The sequence below is a fragment of the Pleurodeles waltl genome, chromosome 2_1 (genome assembly GCF_031143425.1).
Source record: "Pleurodeles waltl isolate 20211129_DDA chromosome 2_1, aPleWal1.hap1.20221129, whole genome shotgun sequence".
Taxonomy (NCBI): domain Eukaryota; kingdom Metazoa; phylum Chordata; class Amphibia; order Caudata; family Salamandridae; genus Pleurodeles; species Pleurodeles waltl.
In genome coordinates this window covers 702,453,447-702,474,765 of record NC_090438.1, presented here as the reverse complement: position 1 = coordinate 702,474,765, position 21,319 = coordinate 702,453,447, and the positions used below count along the sequence as shown (strand labels likewise).

Genomic DNA, 21,319 nt, shown 5'->3' with positions numbered 1-21,319 from the left:
TATATATTAATACATAAACATTTTAGTCATCGTTATTAGTCTACGTATACATTGGCGGCCACTCCCCATGGTCACATTTCAGGTGCACGTTTAAGCAGGATTACTATTACAGTTTCTATGCAACATTATCACACATTAATTCATAAACATTTATGTTAATATAGATTATATATAAGCTACGCTCTCTCACTCCTATATAAAATGTGTATGTAATTGGATCTGCATGATTGGCATATTTGATTTACTGGTAAGTCCCTAGTACAGTGCACTAGAGGTGCCCAGGGCCTGTAAATCAAATGCTACTAGTGGGCCTGAGGCACTGGTTGTGCCACCCACATTAGTAGTCCTGTAATCATGCCTCAGACCTGCCACTGCAGTGTCTGTGTGTGCAGTTTTAAACTGCCAAATCGACTTGGCAAGTGTACCCACTTGCCAGGCCTAAACCTTCCCTTTTCTTACATGTGAGACACCCCTAAGTTAAGCCCTAGGTAGCCCCATGGGCAGGGTGCTGTATATGTTTAAGGTGGGACATATACTAATGTGTTTTATATGTCCTAACAGTGAAATACTGCCAAATTCGGTTTTCACTGTTGCACGGCATATCCCTCTCATAGGTTAACATGGGGGCTGTCTTTAAATATGATTAAAGCGTAGATTCCCTTTGGGAGCGGATAGACATGTGGAGTTTGGGGTCTCTGAGCTCACAATTTAAAAATACATCTTTTTAGTAAAGTTGATTTTAAGACTGTGTGTTTGAAAATGCCACTTTTCGAAAGTGAACATTTTCATGCCTAAACCATTCTGTGTCTCTTCCTGTTTGTGGATTCCCTGTCTGGGTCAGTTTGATAGTTGGACTGTTTGCACCTCTCTCTAGACAGTGGCACAAAGGGAGCTGGGTTGTAGCCTGAATATCCTAATGTGCCATCTTTGCTAGCAGGGAAGGGAGGAGTAGTCACTCACACCTGAAAAGGCTGTGCCTGCCCTCACCCAATGCTGTCTGCAACCCCCTGGTGTGTGTCTGGGGCCTGGCCTGGGAAAGGCAGGATTTCACAAACAAGAGAGACTTTCCCTTGAAGTAAGCGTACTTCAAAGGCCTAAATGGGCAACCAAAACCACGGACTTTAGATCACTTCTGGAAATCAAGAGGAACCTGCATGGAGAAGAGCTGAAGAGCTGAGGAGAAGTGCTGCCCTGCCTGTGACTGTGCTTTGTGGAGCTATCCTGCAGTTGCTGCTTCTGCGAAAGGGGACAAAGACTGGACTCTGTTGTGCATTCCTGCTTGTGAAGAAGTCTCCAAGGGCTTGTCCTGAGCTTCCCTCCTGTTGTTGAAGTCCCAGGGCTATCAAAGACTTCCCCTGCCAGCACCTGGACTCTCTCTTGAGACTCCTGCCCTGCATTGTGGTGCCCTATCCAGTTCCTGGGGCCTTGACAGGTGAAGCTGGCAGATCAAGATTGAAAATCCACCCATCGACTGCCGTGCGGGGAAATTTCCGGCGCAACCTCTGAGACACGGCTGAAGAAACGACGCGCTGTTGGCTCCGCGGCTGAAATCGGCCCAGCTCTTGCTGCACGGCTGGGAGATCGATGCTCGTGGCTGGAGAAATGATGTGCCGCATTACTAACAGAGGCTGATAATGTCACAACCCACATAGCGCGGTTTTGCTATCACTGCTTTTAAAATTAATAATTTGACTTGTGTATGCTGGATTTTTGTCCTTTTGGTCTTGTTTTGTTTAGATAAATATTTCCTATTTTTCTAAACCTGTGTTGTGTCATTTTGTAGTGTTTTCATTAAGTTACTGTGTGTGTTGGTACAAATACTTAACCCCTAGATCTCTGAAAATAAGCCTGCCTGCTTGTGCCAATCTACCAGGAGGGTGAGCGGGGGTTAGCGGAGGGTGATTCTCCTTTACCCTGACAAGAGTGAGAGTCCTTGCTTGGACGGGGGTAACCTGACTGCCAACCAAAGACCCCATTTCTAACAATAGGGATAAAGTAAACCTCAGGATGAATAAAGAAGCCTCCCAGAGGTATATATAAAATATATATTTTTTTTTACGTAGCTCAGAAGCTTAATTATGGCCGGCTTTAGGGCAGTGCGACCGGTGCAGCTGCACCTGGTGCTGACCTCAAGAGAGGTGCTGTGTTGAGAAATAACTTTTGGTTTAACAGCACCTGCTGTTTCCTTGCATTCAGCGGTGTTCAGGCAACATTAGATTTTTTAGCACAGGTGATTTTTTCTGCTGGCATCAAAGTTTTGTCTAGTGGCAGTTTGAACTCATTATAAAGTAGCGTAGAGGGTTTATATGCTTGCTGCAAAGAATGTGTACCAAGCAGATCACAGAACTGTAATCCTCAATGTTTTGTTAACATTTCCTATACACTGATTTACAAAGTAAGATTTATTCCCTCAGTATAACGTGCATGTGTGATGTAAAGTACGCTGACATCCTAGGATTGGTATGAATAGCGCTACATAACAAAATACATGAATGTGAGAAAGGGGTTGTGAAAAGATAAGTGGCACTGTTAGAAGGTGGTGGTGAGGGAATTTCTGACGAAGGAGATCATGGATAGTGTGTAGAAACATTGGTGCACTGGGCGCCTCTAACTCTAAAGCCAGCCCTGAGCTTAATCCACAGCTCGGAGTAAGCACAAGTTGAGTGGGCATTTTACCTCTTGACACAAACATTGTGCTGAGTACTTCATCTTTAGGCTACAAGCTTTGTGTACATAGAACTGCCTCGGACAACCCATCATATGGATCCAGTCTGAGAATGAGCGGTGAATAACTTGTTGGGTCCTCTCGAGCTACCATCTCTGTCCTGAAAATTTTCAATTTCTGCAAGTGTTCTTCACCGATGGCCACCAGCTAAGCCGATACCGTACCATATTATGGCTGCCAGCCATTAAATTTGGCTGGATTAACGCTATACAAATGCCTGTAAAACAACATAACAATACAACATAACCAGTAAGGGCACTTAGATAGTTTTCAAGTAAACCCTTCCCTGACTCAAATGGGTCTCTAGCAACTTAACATATTATAACATAACGTAAAATAACACAAACCACTGCGAGATGATTTCGTTTTTAGGCCATCCCTGTGGCAGAATTAATGATATCAAAATGCCTGTAACATTATGGGGGTCATTACAACGCTGGCGGTCCAAGACCGCCAGGGCTGTTTTGACGGAAGCACCGCCAACAGACTGGCGGTGCTTCCAAGGTCATTACAACCATGGCGGAACTGCTGCGGTCGCACCGCCAGGGCCGGCGGTTTCCTGCCACATTTGCCCCGGCGGTGATAATCCGCCAGGGCAGCGCTGCTTGCAGCACTGCCCAGGGGATTATGAGTCCCCGTACCACCAGCCTTTTCCTGGCGGTTTGAACTGCCAGGAAAAGGCTGGCGGTACGGGGAGTCGCAGAGCCCATGGGGGCCCCTGCACTGCCCATGACATGGGCAGTGCATGGGCCCCCTGACAGAGCTGGGAAACTTTATTGAGATGGACACTATGGGGGTCATTCTGACCTTGGCGGTCCATGACCGCCATGGCGGAGTGCGGCGGAAGCACCGCCAACAGGCTGGCGGTGCTTCCTGGGCGATTCTGACCGTGGCGGTAAAGCCGCAGTCGGAAAAGGGGAGCCGGCGGTTTCCCGCCGGTTTCCCGCTGGCCCAGGGAACTCGCCATGCCGGCGCTGCTTGCAGCACCGCCATGGGGATTCCGACCGCCTTCCCGCCAGCCTGTTTCTGGCGGTGTCCACCGCCAGAACCAGGATGGCGGGAACGGGTGCCGTGGGGCCCCTGGGGGCCCCTGCACTGCCCATGCCACTGGCATGGGCAGTGCAGGGGCCCCCTAACAGTGCCCCACAAAGATTTTCACTGTCTGCTTTGCAGACAGTGAAAATCGCGACGGGTGCCACTGCACCCGTCGCACCCCTGCAACTCCGCCGGCTCCATTCCGAGCCGGCTTCATTGTTGTAGGGGCTTTCCCGCTGGGCCGGCCGGCGGTCTTCTGGCAGTCGGCCGCCGGCCCCGCGGGAAAGCCAGAATGGCCGCCGCGGTCTTTTGACCGCGGAGCGGTCTTTCGGCGGGAACCGCTTGGCGGGCGCCGACCGCCGCGGTCAGAATCACCCCCTATATACCCATTGTGGCACCAAACCCCAGGTTGTATTTATATAGGGCCTTACAGCTGAGCTGTGCCTTTCATGAACTACAACATGAGTACTCTGGCCATTCCCCCACTACTTGCCCTAGCTTTACCTCCCATACTCGTACCTCTCTGCTCTTTCTCCCTCCTCTAGCCACCATCGATATATTTTGCCCCTTATAATGTTGTTCACCCTTCTCAGCCCCTCGCCCCCTCTTTCATACACCACCTCACCACACTTCACCACTTATTACCACTTCAAGGTGTTGGGCCTGAGGACTTCTTTCTTTTTTCTTTACAATGTTGCACCACTTTACATTGTCTTACATTATAGGTGCTTCCAAATCAAAAAATTGACAACCACGACCCTCCTTGAAGTCTCAGGATCATTTTAAGGCACAGCCAGGTGTACATTTGCACCTTCCTCTATTGAAAGGGGATCCTCATTTGACCCGCCTTCCGAGGACCCACATCAACACCAGACATATGGCCCCTTTTGGAAAACTACAGACAGAGAACAGTATGGATGGCTTTTCCTACAGGGTTTAGTCGTTTGTGGGAGCAGGGTAGGGGGGCTCCGATCTCTGAATTACCAAACCTCCGGTGAGGTATTTGTAATTGGAATTGTAAGACCTAAAATTTTAGCAATGGTAAGTGCACCAGGCAAACCTGTAGATCATGGCAGGACTACTGAGCAATTTCATTCTATGACTCTGACATAAAGATGTTCTATACAAAGTAAGATCCTGGGTTCACTCCTCCTGCTCTTTAATCTGAAGTCATAACTTTTTCTCTTCTCCCAAACCTGGGGGATCAGCTAGATGGATTGATGCGGACAAGAGCACACATGAATAACTTATCTTCAGGACCAGTTCTGTGTCCTCTAAACCAAGCATTCTGATATTGTTAATATTGATGATCAAGTAATGTAGTTCCTGTTTCCTTTGAATCATTAGGTTTGGAGGCTGGTCGTTTGGGACGAAAACATCGCTTAAATCTCAAGACAAAAAACCTACTAAGCCTCAAGCGAAGGTAAGACTGTCTCTGTTGTTGGAAAAATATGCAGTATTCCTCTTTCCTAGCATTCCTGACTATGTGGCCCTGGCTTTTATAGGTATCGGGCTCCGACCTAACATCTTTCTTGTACAATCAATTCGCTTAATTTATTCATATTTGTCATTGTTTTAATCAGCCTTGCTCTTCCGTTTTATTATTTTAGTCTTTTCACCGATTTTTCCTTTCAGAACGCTTTCACTGCTAGGAAGGGGTAGCTAAATTTATCTCACTTGCCTTTAAATATGAGATAAAACACTTGTAAAAGTTAGACTGTTTGTTTGTACTCCAGCATAATCTTGCATTATTTCCCACATATCGGGGTAATCTTCCTTTGCGTATTTTTTTGTTTTTCACCTGCTTACAATTCAGGTGTAATGTTGGAGTCTCGTTTACGCAGCGGGATCTGCCTATACTGCACTAGCAGCGTTTCCCATGTGAATTTAAAAACTGAATTTAATGTACATTGAGCCGAATTTTAAATGAGATGTGATTCCCAGTCCTAAACACTGGTTTAGAACATTACATTGCAATTACATTGCTACCAGGGAGCTCTACAACAGCGTGGGGTATGAACCCTTGGGACAAGTCCCTTGTAAGTAATCTTTCAGAGTTAGAACAGCACCTGTTACTACATAATAATGAAGATATATAGGTATTTTCAAAACACGCACAATTTGCTTTTGCTTAATAGCTCAACATTTCGGGACAATTGTGTGAGATGTATATCTGTCACTTAGCGCTATATTTTAGTGTGAAATGTGACTTTGGGGGTCAATGTTTGCTGCATGGACGTATTTTGCTCTAAAAAGTAACACAAAAAAACGTAATTACCACGTTGCGGTTGTTCTTGTGCTACGGTTTTGCCATGAATGGGATTATAACTTCACAAAGTGGTGTGATGGTGTTATTTTGGAAATTTCACGTGACAAGCATAATACGAAATTCCCAAATAATATTCCACATTGCTCCAGATTAATTTAAATTTCTCCCAGTCCTAGTGTTTTATACACAATAAAAATCGAAAATACGTTAGTCTGAAGAATCTATTAAATGAATATACTACTTTTTTTTAAAAGCCTCTTGATTTGAATACACTTTCTGAGTTTAGTATGGTATCTGTTTCTTCTCCAGAGCTTCTTTTAAACTAGTTATTTAAATGAAAAAGCAGCCCAGACTGTACCCCAGGCACTTGCTCATCAGATCAACATCAAATTTCACCAAAGTTCCATTAACCAATATTTGTTATCAGCCATGCCCTGAGAAGAAAAAAAGAACATCTACTTTTAATTGGTCCCCTCTGCAAAGCTTTTTGTCATTATTTTTGTTGGCGCTGTGGAAAATCTTTTCAACTGTTAGAAATGGGGTCTTTGGTTGGCAGTCAGGTTACCCCCTGTCCAAGCAAGGACCCTCACTCCTGTCAGGGTAAAAGAGAATCACCCTCAGTTAACCCCTGCTTACCCCTTGGTAGCTTGGCATTAGCAGTAGGCTTCACTTCAGAGTACTAGGTGTAAAGTATTTGTACCAACACACACACAGTAACCTAATGAAAACACTACAAAATGACACCACACAGGTTCAGAAAAATAGGAAATATATATCTAAACAAAACAAGACCAAAATGACAAAAATCCACAATACACAGGTCGAGTTATCAATTAACAAGCACAGAGAGTCTTCATGTAGTTTAAACACAAAGTAACACTGCTAGCGTGAAAATGTACCTCGGGTGCATCAAAAATAACCCCACACGGGCGAGTGTGCGTCAAAAAGGGCTCACTCACTCACAAGACCTTGCCTCATTTCTCCTTTCGTCGGGTCGGGCACGTCATTTCTTCTCTCCGTAGGAGAGCGATGCGTTGATCCGGGCAGCACTCTTGGGTCTGAGCAGGCCTTGCCTTGTGTTAACTGGCCTAGTGCTGTTTGCGTCGGAAATCCACCCGCATGATGCTCCGAAAACCACACAGCGCGGGTTACGTTCTCCCAGCCTCCGTCACCGATGCTGTGCATGGTTTCTCCAGCTCCGTGTGTCGTTTCTTCAGTTGTGTTGCAGAAGAGCGTCGATTTTCAGCTGCGAAGCCGGCGGCGCATCCATTTTTTAGCTGCAGATCGGAGTTGCGTCGATCTTTTCCCCGCACTGCATTCTGTGCGTGGATTTCTTTCTCTTAGGATGCCTGCTTCTCCTTTCAGGGTCCCAGGAACTGGATGGGCACCGCTTGGTAGAGTAGGAGTCGCTCCAGAGACTCCAGGTCCTGGCAGAGAGAAGTCTTTGCTGTCCCTGAGACTTCAAACAACAGGAGGCAAGCTCTAAATTAAGCCTTCGGAGATCTTCACAAGATGGAAGGCACACAAAGTCCAGTCTTTGCCCTCCTACTCTGCCAGAAGCAGCAACTGCAGGATAGCTCCACAAAGCACAGTCACAGGCAGGGCAGCTCTTCTTCCTCAGCTTGTCAGCTCTCCTCCAGACAGAGGTTCCTCTTGGTTTCCAGAAGTGTTCTAAGGTTTGTGGTTTTGGGTGCCCTTCTTATACCCATTTTCTCCTTTGAAGTAGGCCTATTTCAAAGTAAAGTCTCTCTTGAATGTGAAATCCTGCCTGGCCCAGGCTAGGCCCCAGACACTCACCAGGGGGTTGGACACTGCATTTTGTGAGGACAGGCACAGCCCTTTCAGGTATAAGAAACCACTCCTCCCCTCCCTCCTAGCACAGATGGCCTATCAGGAAATGCAGGCTACACCCCAGCTCCCTTTGTGTCACTGTCTAGTGTGAGGTTCAACCAGCCCAACTGTCAAACTGACCCAGACAGGGAACCAACTAACAGACGGAGTCGCAGAAATGGTATAAGCAAGAAAATGCTAATTTTCTAAAAGTGACATTTTTAAACACACAGTCTTAAAACCAACTTTACTAAAAGATGTATTTTCAAATTGTGAGCTCAGAGACCCCAAACTTCACATGTCCATCCTCTCCCAAAGGGAATCTACACTTTAATCAGATTTAAAGGTAGCCCCTATGTTGACCTAGGAGAGGGACAGGCCTTGCAACAGTGAAATTTTTTTTTAGCAATATTTCACTGTTAGGACACATAAAACACATTACTATATGTCCTACCTTAACCATAAACTGCACCCTGCCCTAGGGGCTACCTAGGGCCTACCTTAGGGGTGTCTGAGATGTAAGAAAATGGAAGGTTGATGCCTGGCAAGTGGGTACACTTGCAAAGTCGAATTTACAGTTACAACTGTGCACACAGTCACTGCAATGGCAGGTCTGAGACATGATTACAGAGCTACTTAGGTGAGTGGCACAACTGGTGCTGCAGGCCCACAAGTAGCATTTGATTTACAGGCCCTGTGCACCTCTAGTGCACTTTACTAGGGACTTACTAGTAAATCAAATATGCCAATCATGGATAAACCAATTAACCATACAATTTACACAGAGAGCATAGGCACTTTAGCACTGGTTGGCAGTGGTAAAGTGCTCAGAGTTCAAAAGCCAACAGCAACAGGTTAGAAAAATTAGGAGGCAGGAGGCAAAAAGATTGTGGATCACCCTGCATATGGAAAAAAGTCCAACAACAACCATCTTCCTTCCAATATGAAAAAAAACACAATTAGGGCCTGATTAGAGTGGGTCGGGAAACAAAGCGCTATTCATCGCACCTTATGAATAACTATACTCCAGGCTTCATTATTTATCAGGTGTGATGAATAGCAACTATGGGCCTGATTTAAGAAAAGTGGCCCTGCACCCAGCATGGTGCATCTTTTCTTGCGCCCCTTAATGCCCCCTAACACCACCATGTGTGCACCATATCTAAGATCCAGTGCACTATGGACGTAGTTAGGGGAACTATCATCATAATTTGTGACGCTAGTTCGGATGTTTGCAGGATTAGCGTAAAAAATGTTGATGCTAATCCTGCAAAGCCCATTGTAAACAATGGTGTGCCTCCTTTTAATGCCTGCTCTGAGCAGACGTTAAAAGTGCTGAAAAAAATGATGCAAATAACTCTTTTAGATTTCTTTGCACTATTTCTTCGGCCCCAAATGGGGGAACCCCCCCCTTGGCATACATTATGTCTGGCGCATTGCGTCACTTTGTAAATTTGGTGAGCTGGTTTTGGCCTGGTTGGACCACATTAGCATAAAACAAAATTACACTAATGTGGTGCAAGGAGGTGCTAGGGGCTCTTCAATCTGCCCCTATTAGCTGTTGGGGAACATCATGCATATTTGGTGGTTAACGCACCAAAATCCCCATGGTATCGTGAATACTGTACACATTTCCCATGTTAATTTTTTAAGGTGTGACTTGCTGAAGTTTAACAGATGATCCATTTAATGCATCCGCTAACTATTGGATGCAATAAATGCCTCCCAACTCGTAATTCCAATCGTGTGCAAACAGGGGATTACACATGGATCGAAATACACTGACCCACTTGAAATCAGTCCCATATTCTGTCAGATAAACTTGAAAGCTAGACTAGGGTAATGCCCAGCAGCAATGATGCTCTGGGGCATATTTATACTCCGTTTGCGCCAAATTAGCGTCGTTTTTTTCGACGCAAATTCGGCGCAAAACTAACGCCATATTTATACTTTGGCGCTAGACGCGTCTAGCGCCAAAGTATGAGTAAAGAGCGTCATTTTTTAGCGTGAACGCCTTCCTTGCGTTAATGAGATGCAAGGTAGGCGTTCCCGTCCAAAAAAATGACTGCGACGCAAATGCGTCGTATTTATACTCCCGGGCAAAAATCACGCCCGGGAGTTGGCGGGGCAGAAAACCCCGCATTTGCGCCACTTTTTAACGCCTGGGTCAGGGCAGGCGTTAAGGGACCTGTGGGCTCAAAATGAGCCCACAGCTGCCCTCCCATGCCCCCAGGGACCCCCCCTGCCACCCTTGCCCACCCCAGGAGGACAACCAAGGATGGAGGGACATTCAGGTAAGTTCAGGTAAGTATACATTTTTTATTTTTTTTTATTTTTTTTTGGCATAGGGGGGCCTGATTTTTGCCCCCCTACATGCCACAATGCCCAATGACCATGCCCAGGGGACAGAAGTCCCCTGGGCATGGCCATTGGGCAAGGGGGCATGACTCCTGTCTTTACTAAGACAGGAGTCATGTAAATGGCGTCTGGGCGTCGTTTAAAATGGCGCAAATCGGGTTAAGACGTTTTTTTTTGCGTCAACCTGACGCGCCATTTTTAAGACGCCCTAACGCCAATTTTCCCTACGCCGACGCTGCCTGGTGTACGTGTTTTTTTTCCACGCACACCAGGCAGCGGCGGTCTGCTTGCGCCGGCTAACGGCATTTAATAAATACGGCGCCCGCATGGTGCTTCAGAATGGCGTTAGCCGGCGCAAAATTTTTTGGCGCTAAACTGCGTTAGCGCAGTTTAGCGTCAAAAAGTATAAATACGGGCCTATGTGTTTCTCATTTGTAGACCAACTGTCAAATCAAAAAATAAACACATAACAAATAATATTAGAGAGCGCAAAAATTGTTATAATACCTTCAATTAGTTTTGTATTCAAAGTCAAAAGCGTCCTACAATTCCCATGTTTTTGGCTACAATATTTGTTTTATCAAGAATGAAATACGATAACAAACTAGGAAAAACCATTTACAAAGCTAATAGGTGTCACTTTTGTGACTTATTGGCTTTCTCAATGGTTTTAGCCACTCTGCACCACATTTGCAATGCTCTGCAGTGTGGCTAAAGTTAGAAATAAATCAAAAGTCACATGTCCATAAGTACAAAATGATGATGGCTTTTCTTTTTCTGTACTTAGTTACCAAAACAAGTTGGATTGGTTACTAAAAATAAAATAAAACACGTAACAGCTTTTTCCATTTTAAAGGGAGTAATCGGTGTTGAGCATATGCAACACAGGGAGGTTGGTGGGGAACTTTAAAACAATACAGAAGACGCTGAGAGCGGATAATGCCACAGCAACATGGGCGGAGACACAAAAGCCATGGGTGGAGGACTGAGGCTCCCGAAAGCAATGGGACACAGGAGCAAAAGCAACATTGGGAATGGGGGAGAACAACACAGGGGGCACAGGTCGGGGAATAAAATGAGAAGCAGCACACTGGTGAGCACAATAGAAAAGGGGCAGGGAGAACCAGTAAGGCAACAGAGAAAAACAGAGAGTGTGGGAGGGAGACAACAGTGACAGAGGTGGCTTGAAAAAGTACACAAGAAAAAAGTAGTGCTTGAAAACAAGCATTAAATGCTGCAATGACAGGCAATCAGCGATTGTAATAATGCAATGCTCATGAGAGTGGCAAACACATGACAGACAAGTTAGGATGTAAATTAAAACGTAGGCAAATGAGAGGGACAAGGACAGCCAAGCAATTGTAAGCAATGGATGGGCTTCAAGCCCTCTAAGTTCTTGGTAAGCCACATTATGCCTCACAATAAACAGCACATATGCTGTCTAGTAGGTTCAGCCTAAAAATATATATTTACAAATAATATATGTTTTCTTTAAACACTTTTTGAGTAATTCCCATGTCAATAAAGAAACTTGACAGTGATGACTGAGTGTCCTCTAAAGTAATGTTAATCACTGTCATAGCTAGGGCAGTATGTACTTTGGTGCACAAAATTGGGCCCCCATTCCTTGGTTTGATAGCAATAAACATACATAAATTGGAACTAATTGAGCCCCTCGTATTCCTGGGTCGGGTAGCCTCTTTACCTTCTGCACTATTGATATTTACTCCCATAATGTAAATCTGAGGTGACATAAAATGCCTCACATGCTTACAGGTAACATTACATGGTGTCTCCTAGTCCACATCACAGCATTTACTCATGTTAGGTATTGTTGGAAATTGTGTTACTGGTTGAGGGGGGTGAAACCCTACTCAAAACTGAAGCAGAATTTACTGTCAGGTTGAAGTCAGATGCAAACCCCAAACTACCCTGTGCTTAGCCTCTGGTACCGTGGCACAAGCAGTCAGGCTTAACTTACAGCCAAAAAGTAAAGTATTTATGCTGCACTTCAAATAGTAATAACGTGAAAACACAACACAAGAAAATTCCCACACCATTTTAGAAAAATAGAGTAAAATTGAATAAATTGACACCAAAAAAGGAAAAAAATACAACCAGTAGAACTGGAGATGTGCAGTTTTAAAGATTTAGGTAAAAATAGTGCCTAGGAACACAAAGCGCCAACTGTGGTTATCTGGTCGCACTGGACCCGGACAAAGTCAAAAGTTTAGGCTGCCTACAAGGAGAGTGGGCTGGCTACATGGACCAAGTTAGGCCTGCTGCACAAGAGTGCCTAAAATCCTGGTTGCAGAGCATTGTGAGGTCCCGCATCGAGGATGTGTCATGCAGCCTAGCCAATGTGAGGTTCTGGAGTGAAGATGGGTTGCACAGCAGTGTTTCTGGGACTTTGTGAGGTGGCAATGTGAAGTCCTTCATCATCGTTGAGGATGTCTTCAACGAGCGGCTTGTGATGCAAAGTCCTGCATCGCAGATGCTTTGCACAATTACTTTTTCTGAAGTAGCTGTGGGGCTTGCAATGTGAAGTCCTGCTTAACTGTCGAGGATTTCATTGATGAGGGGCTTGCAATGGAGAGTCCTGCTTTTAGGATGTGTCACTCAGTGGTTCCCATGTGGAGTTTTGTCAGCTGATGTGCTGCGTTGCGATTCCATGGAAGGGTTTTGGGAGGCAGCTGGGCTAGTGGAGCACCTTCAAGTCCTCTTCCAAAAGGAGTAGGAAGACACCACTTGGGGACAAGACTCACAACAGACCTAGGTGGTCATTCTGACCCTGGCGGTCTTTGACCGCCAGGGCGGAGGACCGCGGGAGCACCGCCGACAGGCCGGCGGTGCTCCAATGGGGATTCCGACCGCGGCGGTAAAGCCGCGGTCGGACCGGCACCACTGGCGGAGTCCCGCCAGTGTACCGCCGCCCCATTGAATCCTCCGCGGCGGCGCAGCTTGCTGCACCGCCGCGGGGATTCCGACCCCCCCTACCGCCATCCAGATCCCGGCGGTCGGACTGCTGGGATCCGGATGGCGGTAGGGGGGGTCGCGGGGCCCCTGGGGGCCCCTGCAGTGCCCATGCCACTGGCATGGGCATTGCAGGGGCCCCCGTAAGAGGGCCCCTACATGTATTTCACTGTCTGCTTCGCAGACAGTGAAATACGCGACGGGTGCAACTGCACCCGTCGCACAGCTTCCACTCCGCCGGCTCGATTCCGAGCCGGCTTCATCGTGGAAGCCTCTTTCCCGCTGGGCTGGCGGGCGGTCTGAAGGCGACCGCCCGCCAGCCCAGCGGGAAAGTCAGAATTACCGCCGCGGTCTTTCGACCGCGGAACGGTAATCTGACGGCGGGACTTTGGCGGGCGGCCTCCGCCGCCCGCCAAGGTCAGAATGAGGGCCTTAGTCTGGTTGTTGGGTTCAAGAAGGGTGAAGTCTGTTCTGTCCCTGAGGCTCGGGCACAGGCAACAGGCACTCAATGGTTAGGATAAGAAAATGCAACTTTCTAAAAGGCGGATTTTCAGAATTCGGACTTAAAATCAAGTTTACCATTACAGAGTGTTTTAATTTACAATTCCATAGGCAACAAACTCAACATTCTTATCTGTGCCCAATTGAAAGTTATCATCTATTAAGTGTAATAAAGAAACCAAATGTTATCGTTTGGGATACATAGGCCTTGCAGTAGTGGAAAACAAATGTAAGAGTTTTTCACAACCAGGACACATAAAACTGAGACGTACATGTCCAACTTTTTAAATACACTGCACCTTGCCCTCTGGGTTGGTTAGGGCCTACCGTATGTGTGATTTATATGTATTAAAAAGGAATGTGTAGGCTGGGAAAAAGGTTCATTTTGCCAGGTTGAAATGCCAATTTAAAACTGCGCACACAGGCTGCAAGGGCAGGCCGCAGGCATGTTTAAAAGGTCAGCAAACAGTGCTGCTGGCACACTAGTAGCATTTAATTCACAGGTCCTGGGTACATGTAGTACCACTTTACTAGGGACTTACAAGTCAAATAAATATGCCAGTTTGGTGCAAGAAAATATTTACATGTTTGAAAGAGAGAGAGAACAAGCACTTTAGGACTGGTTAACAGTGGTAAAGTGTAGTGTTCTAAAGCCAGCAAAAAGTAAAAACAGGAGGCTGGAAGGCAAACGTTGGGGGGAAAACCATACCAAGGTTGTCAGGTCCAACAGGTGTGTCCTCACCTTTAGACATGCACTACAGAAAATGTATCAATTTCCTCTTCAACTTTTCCACCTTTGGCATTTGCTCAGGCACATAAAGAGTAAAACCCTACCTCATTTATTCTGATGAAAATAGTTAACCCTCATTAGGTGGGTATGCTGGAGATCTCTTCTGTAATGAAGAAGAGGAAACATGCCATAACAGTGTGCTAGCCATTGTCCATTTAACTCTCTTTTTCTTCACTTTACTTCTCATGCAACCTCTAAATATGCATAAAACCAAGAATTCATCTCAGGGCAGCCAAACTATTGTTCTGCAATGTGGACCATATAAACTGCTGATAAATGCCTGTTTAGGCACCTGAGTTGCAAAGTAAAGCAAGGTTCATGGCTAAATATCCCCTCTTCAATTTAGACAGGCGTTTGTCTACTGCTGACCTCCTTAGTTCCTTAGATGACACTCTCCAGCTGCATTGCTCCAGTCTTCTCTCATTTTACAACTACTTAGACTTCCCTCAACAATCACCCCTGTAATTGCCTAAGGATACTGTCCATCTGATGGTTTCTGCATCAGAAGATTTAATGAAATTCGCTTTTGGAACTGCCTAGCCAAAGTGACTCTTCAAGGCCAAATGAGGTTCTTAATGAGCCTGGCACCACTTTCTTGAACTATGATGGTGCTTGAGACCAACAGGTCCAGAGAAGAGATCGTCTGTAAGGTCTGAATTTGAAGTTGATGTTCTGCACCCACTTGTTTGCCATTCTGAATTCCAGTACCAAGGTATCTCTCTGAACATTCTACACCAGGGAATGTGGTTTCCATCTTTAAAAGGGGCAATCGAAGTAACTGATTTTTTCAGCAATCCTTTAATACTCTACTGGAGTTCTTCCTCTGAGTCATCTAGCCGAGACCCCATCAGGGGTTCAGTAATGAATGAAAGACCAGCAAAAAATAATAATTATTTAGTTCACACCAATGTGATCTTGTAGATTGTGTCTTTGTTCCCACAGGCTAGCTTTAGATATGGTTCTTGGGAGAGACTGTGGAGCTGAAATGCCTTTTCTGCTAAAGAGACAAGATTTTGCTGTGTCTTCGGAGGTTGAAACATCTTTTAGATTTACGTCCCTCAATTATTACTTTAACAAGATCAAGACATTAAACTAGGGGATGGGACTGGGATTCCCCTTGTGCAGATTTTTCATGAAAAGGCAGCAGGTACTTGTAATAACTGAGACCTCTCCTGACCTCTCCATCTAGATGTGGTCTGAAGAGTGTTTGTCCCAGAAAGTACTTAGAGGAAGGAGATTTCATTGCCTCTTTTGTTAGCACTGCTGAAAGAAGTGAATCATGAGTGGCACACAACAAATTTCTAATGTGACAAAGCAGAGTATTTTGTTAAGGAATCAAAACAATACCATATTGTCCTTGAATGGAAATGGCTTGGTAGTAAGAGTATATTTTTTGTCATCCACAGACCCATTAAGATCCCATTACTAATAGAATTTGTCATGTACACAGCTTTAATGAAGCAATGAATTGCTACTGTATGTTGTATAACCCTAATAGCCATCAAACTGCAAATCAACTATATAGTCACAACACTGTGCAATGTTTGTGAAGTAGGATAATTATCTCTTAGAGTTTAAGAGATATTAGAAGTGAACTATTTTAGGCTGTGGTTGAGCTTGCAACAAAGATGTCTGCATAGCTGTGAGCTCTGATCATGAGGAAAATGCAGCAACACCACAACATATATTTGATTTGTGGAGGTACCGGGTAGCATCAAGCATACGTTACCAGTCTTGGGGGTGGGGTGTGTTATCTGGCTCTGTAGCATCCTTAACACATTGCAGCCGACATGGCTTTTTACTGCTAGCGGACCTCAGAGACCAGACCACAACAGTAGTGGTTGGTGAACTTCAGGCTGTTCCATGGTGCAGGTAGGATACCCGTATCCCCCCTCAGGGAACAGTGCTCCCCTAAATGTGCACTGCGGCCTCCCCAGGGACCTACTGTGCCACTTTTCGCTACTGGTTATGCATAGAGTTATCAGCACAAGGCAAGGGCTGAGGGTCACTCATGCCTGCATTGACTTCCCTATGGAACATCAGTGTGTGGGCTACTGCCTTCAGCACTCATCCCTACCTGTGAAGAGGCCGCATACTGTGTACCTCTGTGATGAGGTTGGTCTAAAGGAGCTACGCTCATCTAACTGCTACCCCTGTGGATTGAAGTGTAGTTTTAAATATTTAACTGAAAATAACACCAAAATGCCCAAAGCGCCACTCAAGTTTATCTAGTTTTGAAAGATGGGGAGAAAGTCACAAGTTCAGGCTGACCATGATGGAGCGCAGGTCGGATATAGGGAGATAGTTAGACTGGTTGAAAACTTGCCTTTTCAGTTCAGGGCAAAGTGTCTCATTTGCAGTGGAGGAAGCTATGAAGAGCAGGGAAGCATTGTGACAGCTGTTGATGTTGTACAAGGAGCAGGCCTGAGGCCACTAATCGTTGCCGCTGTAACATGAAGATCATGTTGTCATTGCCGGCAGTCGAGCTTAAGCTTTGCGATGTTGATCCCAGTGGGTGGTCTATGCTTTAGCACAAAGGGTCTGGTTGACAGAACTTTGTGTTGGTGGGCAATGCAAGCAACAAGGTTTTCGCACCAACAGACCCATTTGCAGTCACAAAGAGCCCAAAAAACTTTAATTCAGCTCCACAGAGGCCACACCAAGAGTCCAGAATCTGGGGGGTTACGGGCTCACTCTGGGACACCTGGATTCAGGTATAGGTCCAATCCTTCAGGCAAGAGGGCAGCAGGGCAGCAATTCAGCAAGTCAGCAGTCCAGCAAGGCAGTAGTGCAGCAAGGTAGCAGTCAAGCAGAGTTGCAGTTCTTTCAGCAGGACAGGAGTCCTCCTTCTTGGCTGGATTTTAATAGATCCAGAAGTGTATTGGAGAGTTGGTGTCTGAGGTCCAATATTTATACCTGGTGCCTCTTTTGAAGTGAGAGAAAATTCTTGAGGTATCCCTTGAAAGTGCACCGGTTTCTTATCTCCTGTCCTCTGGCTCCAAACTAACTACAGGTCTATGCAGCCATTTGTGTGAAGGAAGGACACATCCTAACCAAGTGTAGCTAGGACTGCACCCAGCTCCACCCTCCCAACCTGCCAGTGATGGCACATCCAGGCACACTTAAGCCTTCTATTGTGTGTGGCTGTCTAGGAGCAATACACAGAGCCCAACTGTTGGTTACACCCAGTGATATGACCCAGAGACAGGCTGCAGTTATTAAATGGCTAAAGCACGGAAATGCCTACTTTCTGGAACTGGCATTTTCAAACTTGTAATTTAAAATCCAACTTTAGCATAAGAAAGGAGTTTTCACCACACTTCAAAAGACACCAACATCAACTGTTTACCTTTTCCTTTTAGACAGTTACAGCTTAATATATGTAATGAAGTAACTATAATGTTGACCTCAGGGAGAAGTAGGTTTTGCAAAACGGGAGTTGCAGAGGAAGGCCATAGACATGTTTGAAAGGCCTACTTAAGTGAGTGGCACAATCACTGCTGCAAGCCCACTAGTATCATTTAATGTACAGGTCCTGGGTACACATATTACCACTTTATCAAGGACTTATAAATACATTAAATATGCCAACTGGGGATAAACCAATGTTACATCTGAATTAAGGAGTGACCCATGCACGTCAGCATTGGTTAGCAGTGGTAAAGTGCATAGAGTACTACGGCCAGCAAAAACTAGAACAGCAAAAAAAATGGAGGAGGAAATCAGAAGGTTTGGGGGAAGACCACCCTAAGGCTGACTGGTCTAACAAACACTTAGGGGGTCATTACAACATTGGCGGTAAAAGCTGCTTACCGCCGTGCAGAAGACCGCTAATACACCGCGGCGGCGGCGGGAGACCGCCACAGCTATTATGACACACATCACGGATTCCGCCGAAATTCAGACACCCACACAAGTCCGCCACACCAAAGGTCATCGATAAATATGCGGAAACAAATCCTCCACCTCCACGGCAACAGAAACACGGCCATGCTATTACGACCCACGAATCCACATGGCGGTCTTTCAACCGCGGTATTCCATTGGCGGTACACACCGCCGCGCTCAAAATACACACACAGCTCCAAAACACTGCCACATTGGACAATTACAAATACACACACCTGATACACATACACACACCACTCCCACACACCCAACACAATATAAAACACACACCCACATCACCCACAAACCCCTATGACCACAAATTAGAGACGAAGGCCAGAGAGAGACAGCGCAGAATAGATAACACCATCACACAGAGGCACACTACACCATCGCCCACACAATATCCACGCACAAAACACCACATACCACTACACTCACCACACTCATCAACACATACACCACCCCACACATCACACACACCACCCCATTTCACGCCAAAGACACCCCCGCTTCTCCGAGGAGGAGCTCAGGGTCATGGTCGAGGAAATCATCAGGGCAGAGCCACAGCTATTTGGCTCACAGGTACAGTACACATCCATAGCCAGGAAGATGGAGCTATGGCAAAGAATAGTCGACAGGGTCAATGCTGTGGGACAGCACCCAAGAAATAGGGAGGACATCAGGAAGAGTTGGAACGACCTACGGGGGAAGGTGCGTTCCACGGTATCCAGGCACCACATCGCGGTACAGCGGACTGGCGGCGGACCCCCACCTCCTCCCCCACAACTAACAACATGGGAGGAGCAAGTCTTGTCCATCTTGCATCCTGAGGGCCTCGCAGGAGTTGTTGGAGGAACAGACACTGGTAAGTCAAATCTTCACTATCATATCCCCACCCTACCTGCATGCTATCACACACCCCCACCCTCACACCCTCCCCTATCACCCTACCTCCTCACTAATCTACCCATAACACCAACCACCCATCCCAAACCCATGACACAACTAAGCATGGACACCCATCACTAAAGCATGCCCACTGCACAGACCCACAACACCCCCCAACCATCACCACACAAGCCCCCACACAGGAATGCCTGCACTGGGGTTCATGCACACCCAACCATTGCACACCATGAAACACACACATGCAATAATCATGTACTTATACCCCCGCAGGAACCCGAGGGAACGTCACCACACCAGAGGGTCCAGACAACACCACTCCACCCCCAGAAGAGGCCCACAGTGACGACAGCAGCTCTGCCCTACTGGATCTTGATGACCAGCCCAGACCATTGTCTCCACCCTGGGCACCATCGTAGGGGTGCTGACGGACATTCAAAATACCTTGAGGGACACCGTGGCACTCCAAGTGGCCTCTGACACTAGCCAGGACGATGAAATGCTCACCACCTCCGCTGGCGCTAGTGGACAGGACGCCCCGCCACAGGACCAACACACCAGCACCCCACCCCCTGCAGACAGAGAACCACCACGAAAGCAAGCCCTGAGATCCAGGAACAGGACAGAGCAAGATGGCAAGACCCCCGCCAGGAAATAAGACCACCCTGATTGTCCCCCCACTGTCCCACTTTGTTACCCTGTCCAGCTTGGAACTGCCCCAGCTCCACTTCCAATGGCCAGATGTGCAATGTACCTGTGAGACTAATAGACAGGACTCTGCCATGGACATTCTTCCACCATGACCTCTCCCCATTTCACAACCCCCTACATTTTTATGCACTTCAATAAACACCCTTGAAACCTCAATAATATTGGAGTCAGTCAATGATTGTGAACTTTGTATTGTCAATTACAGTGTTAAAAAAGGTTTCCCATTGGAAGGTCAACATACCAATGTCACACATCACAAGCCTTTCAAGGGTGCAAGCTGTTGACACGTAGGTTACCACATTACTGATACTGAAATGGAAGGGGACAACTCAGTTACCAAATAGGGAGTGAAATGTTGGTACAGGATAGAGGTAGACGTGTGAAATGTAATATAATGTGATACATGAAATTGTACTCACCTGTGTCTCATTGAAAATATTGCTGTATGACTGACTCCCTGTTGTCGTTTTCATCTTCATCAGCTTCATCCTCATCACTGCCCACAAGCTCCACAGGCTCAACCGCTGCAACAACACCTTCATCTGGATCATCCTCCTGCAGAAAAGGCACCTGGCGTCGCAATGCCAAGTTATGGAGCATGGAGAAGGCGATGATGATGTCGCACACCTTCTTCGGTGAGTAGAATAGGGACCCACCTGTCATATGGAGGCACCTGAACCTGGCCTTCAGGAGGCCGAAGGTCAGCTCGATCACCCTCCTAGTCCACCCATGGGCCTCATTGTACCGTTCCTCTGCCCTGGTCCTGGGATTCCTCACTGGGGTCAGTAGCCAGGACAGGTTGGGGTAACCAGAGTCCCCCAATAGCCATACACGGTGCCTCTGGAGTTCACCCATCATATCAGGGATGCTGCTATTCCGCAGGATGTAGGCGTCATGCACTGACCCAGGAACATTGCATTTACCTGCGAGATGTACTGGTCTGCCAAACAGACCATCTGGACATTCATGGAATGATAACTCTTCCTGTTCCTGTACACCTGTTCATTCCTGCGGGGGGGACCAGAGCTACATGGGTCCCATCAATGGCCCCTATGACGTTGGGGATATGTCCAAGGGCATAGAAGTCACCTTTCACTGTAGGCAAATCCGCCACCTCAGGGAAAATTATGTATCTCCTTACATGTTTCAGCAGGGCAGACAACACTCTGGACAACACGTTGGAAAACATAGGCTGGGACATCCCTGATGCCATGGCCACTGTTGTCTGAAAAGACCCACTTGCAAGGAAATGGAGCACTGACAGCACCTGCATGTCAGGGGGGATTCCACTCGGATGGCGGATTGGTGACATCAGGTCTGGCTCCAACTG

At 46.6% G+C, this 21,319-nt stretch overlaps 1 protein-coding gene across 1 annotated transcript in view; it reads left to right on the top strand.

Annotated features, from left to right (window-relative positions):
• Nucleotides 1–21,319, top strand: part of ABCA13 (ATP binding cassette subfamily A member 13) — a 2,435,905-nt gene that overhangs the window by 1,642,142 nt on the left and 772,444 nt on the right. The window contains exon 38 of the mRNA XM_069216941.1: nt 5,108–5,183. Coding sequence (XP_069073042.1) covers nt 5,108–5,183 — 76 coding nt within the window. The remainder of the gene's footprint in view (nt 1–5,107; nt 5,184–21,319) is intronic.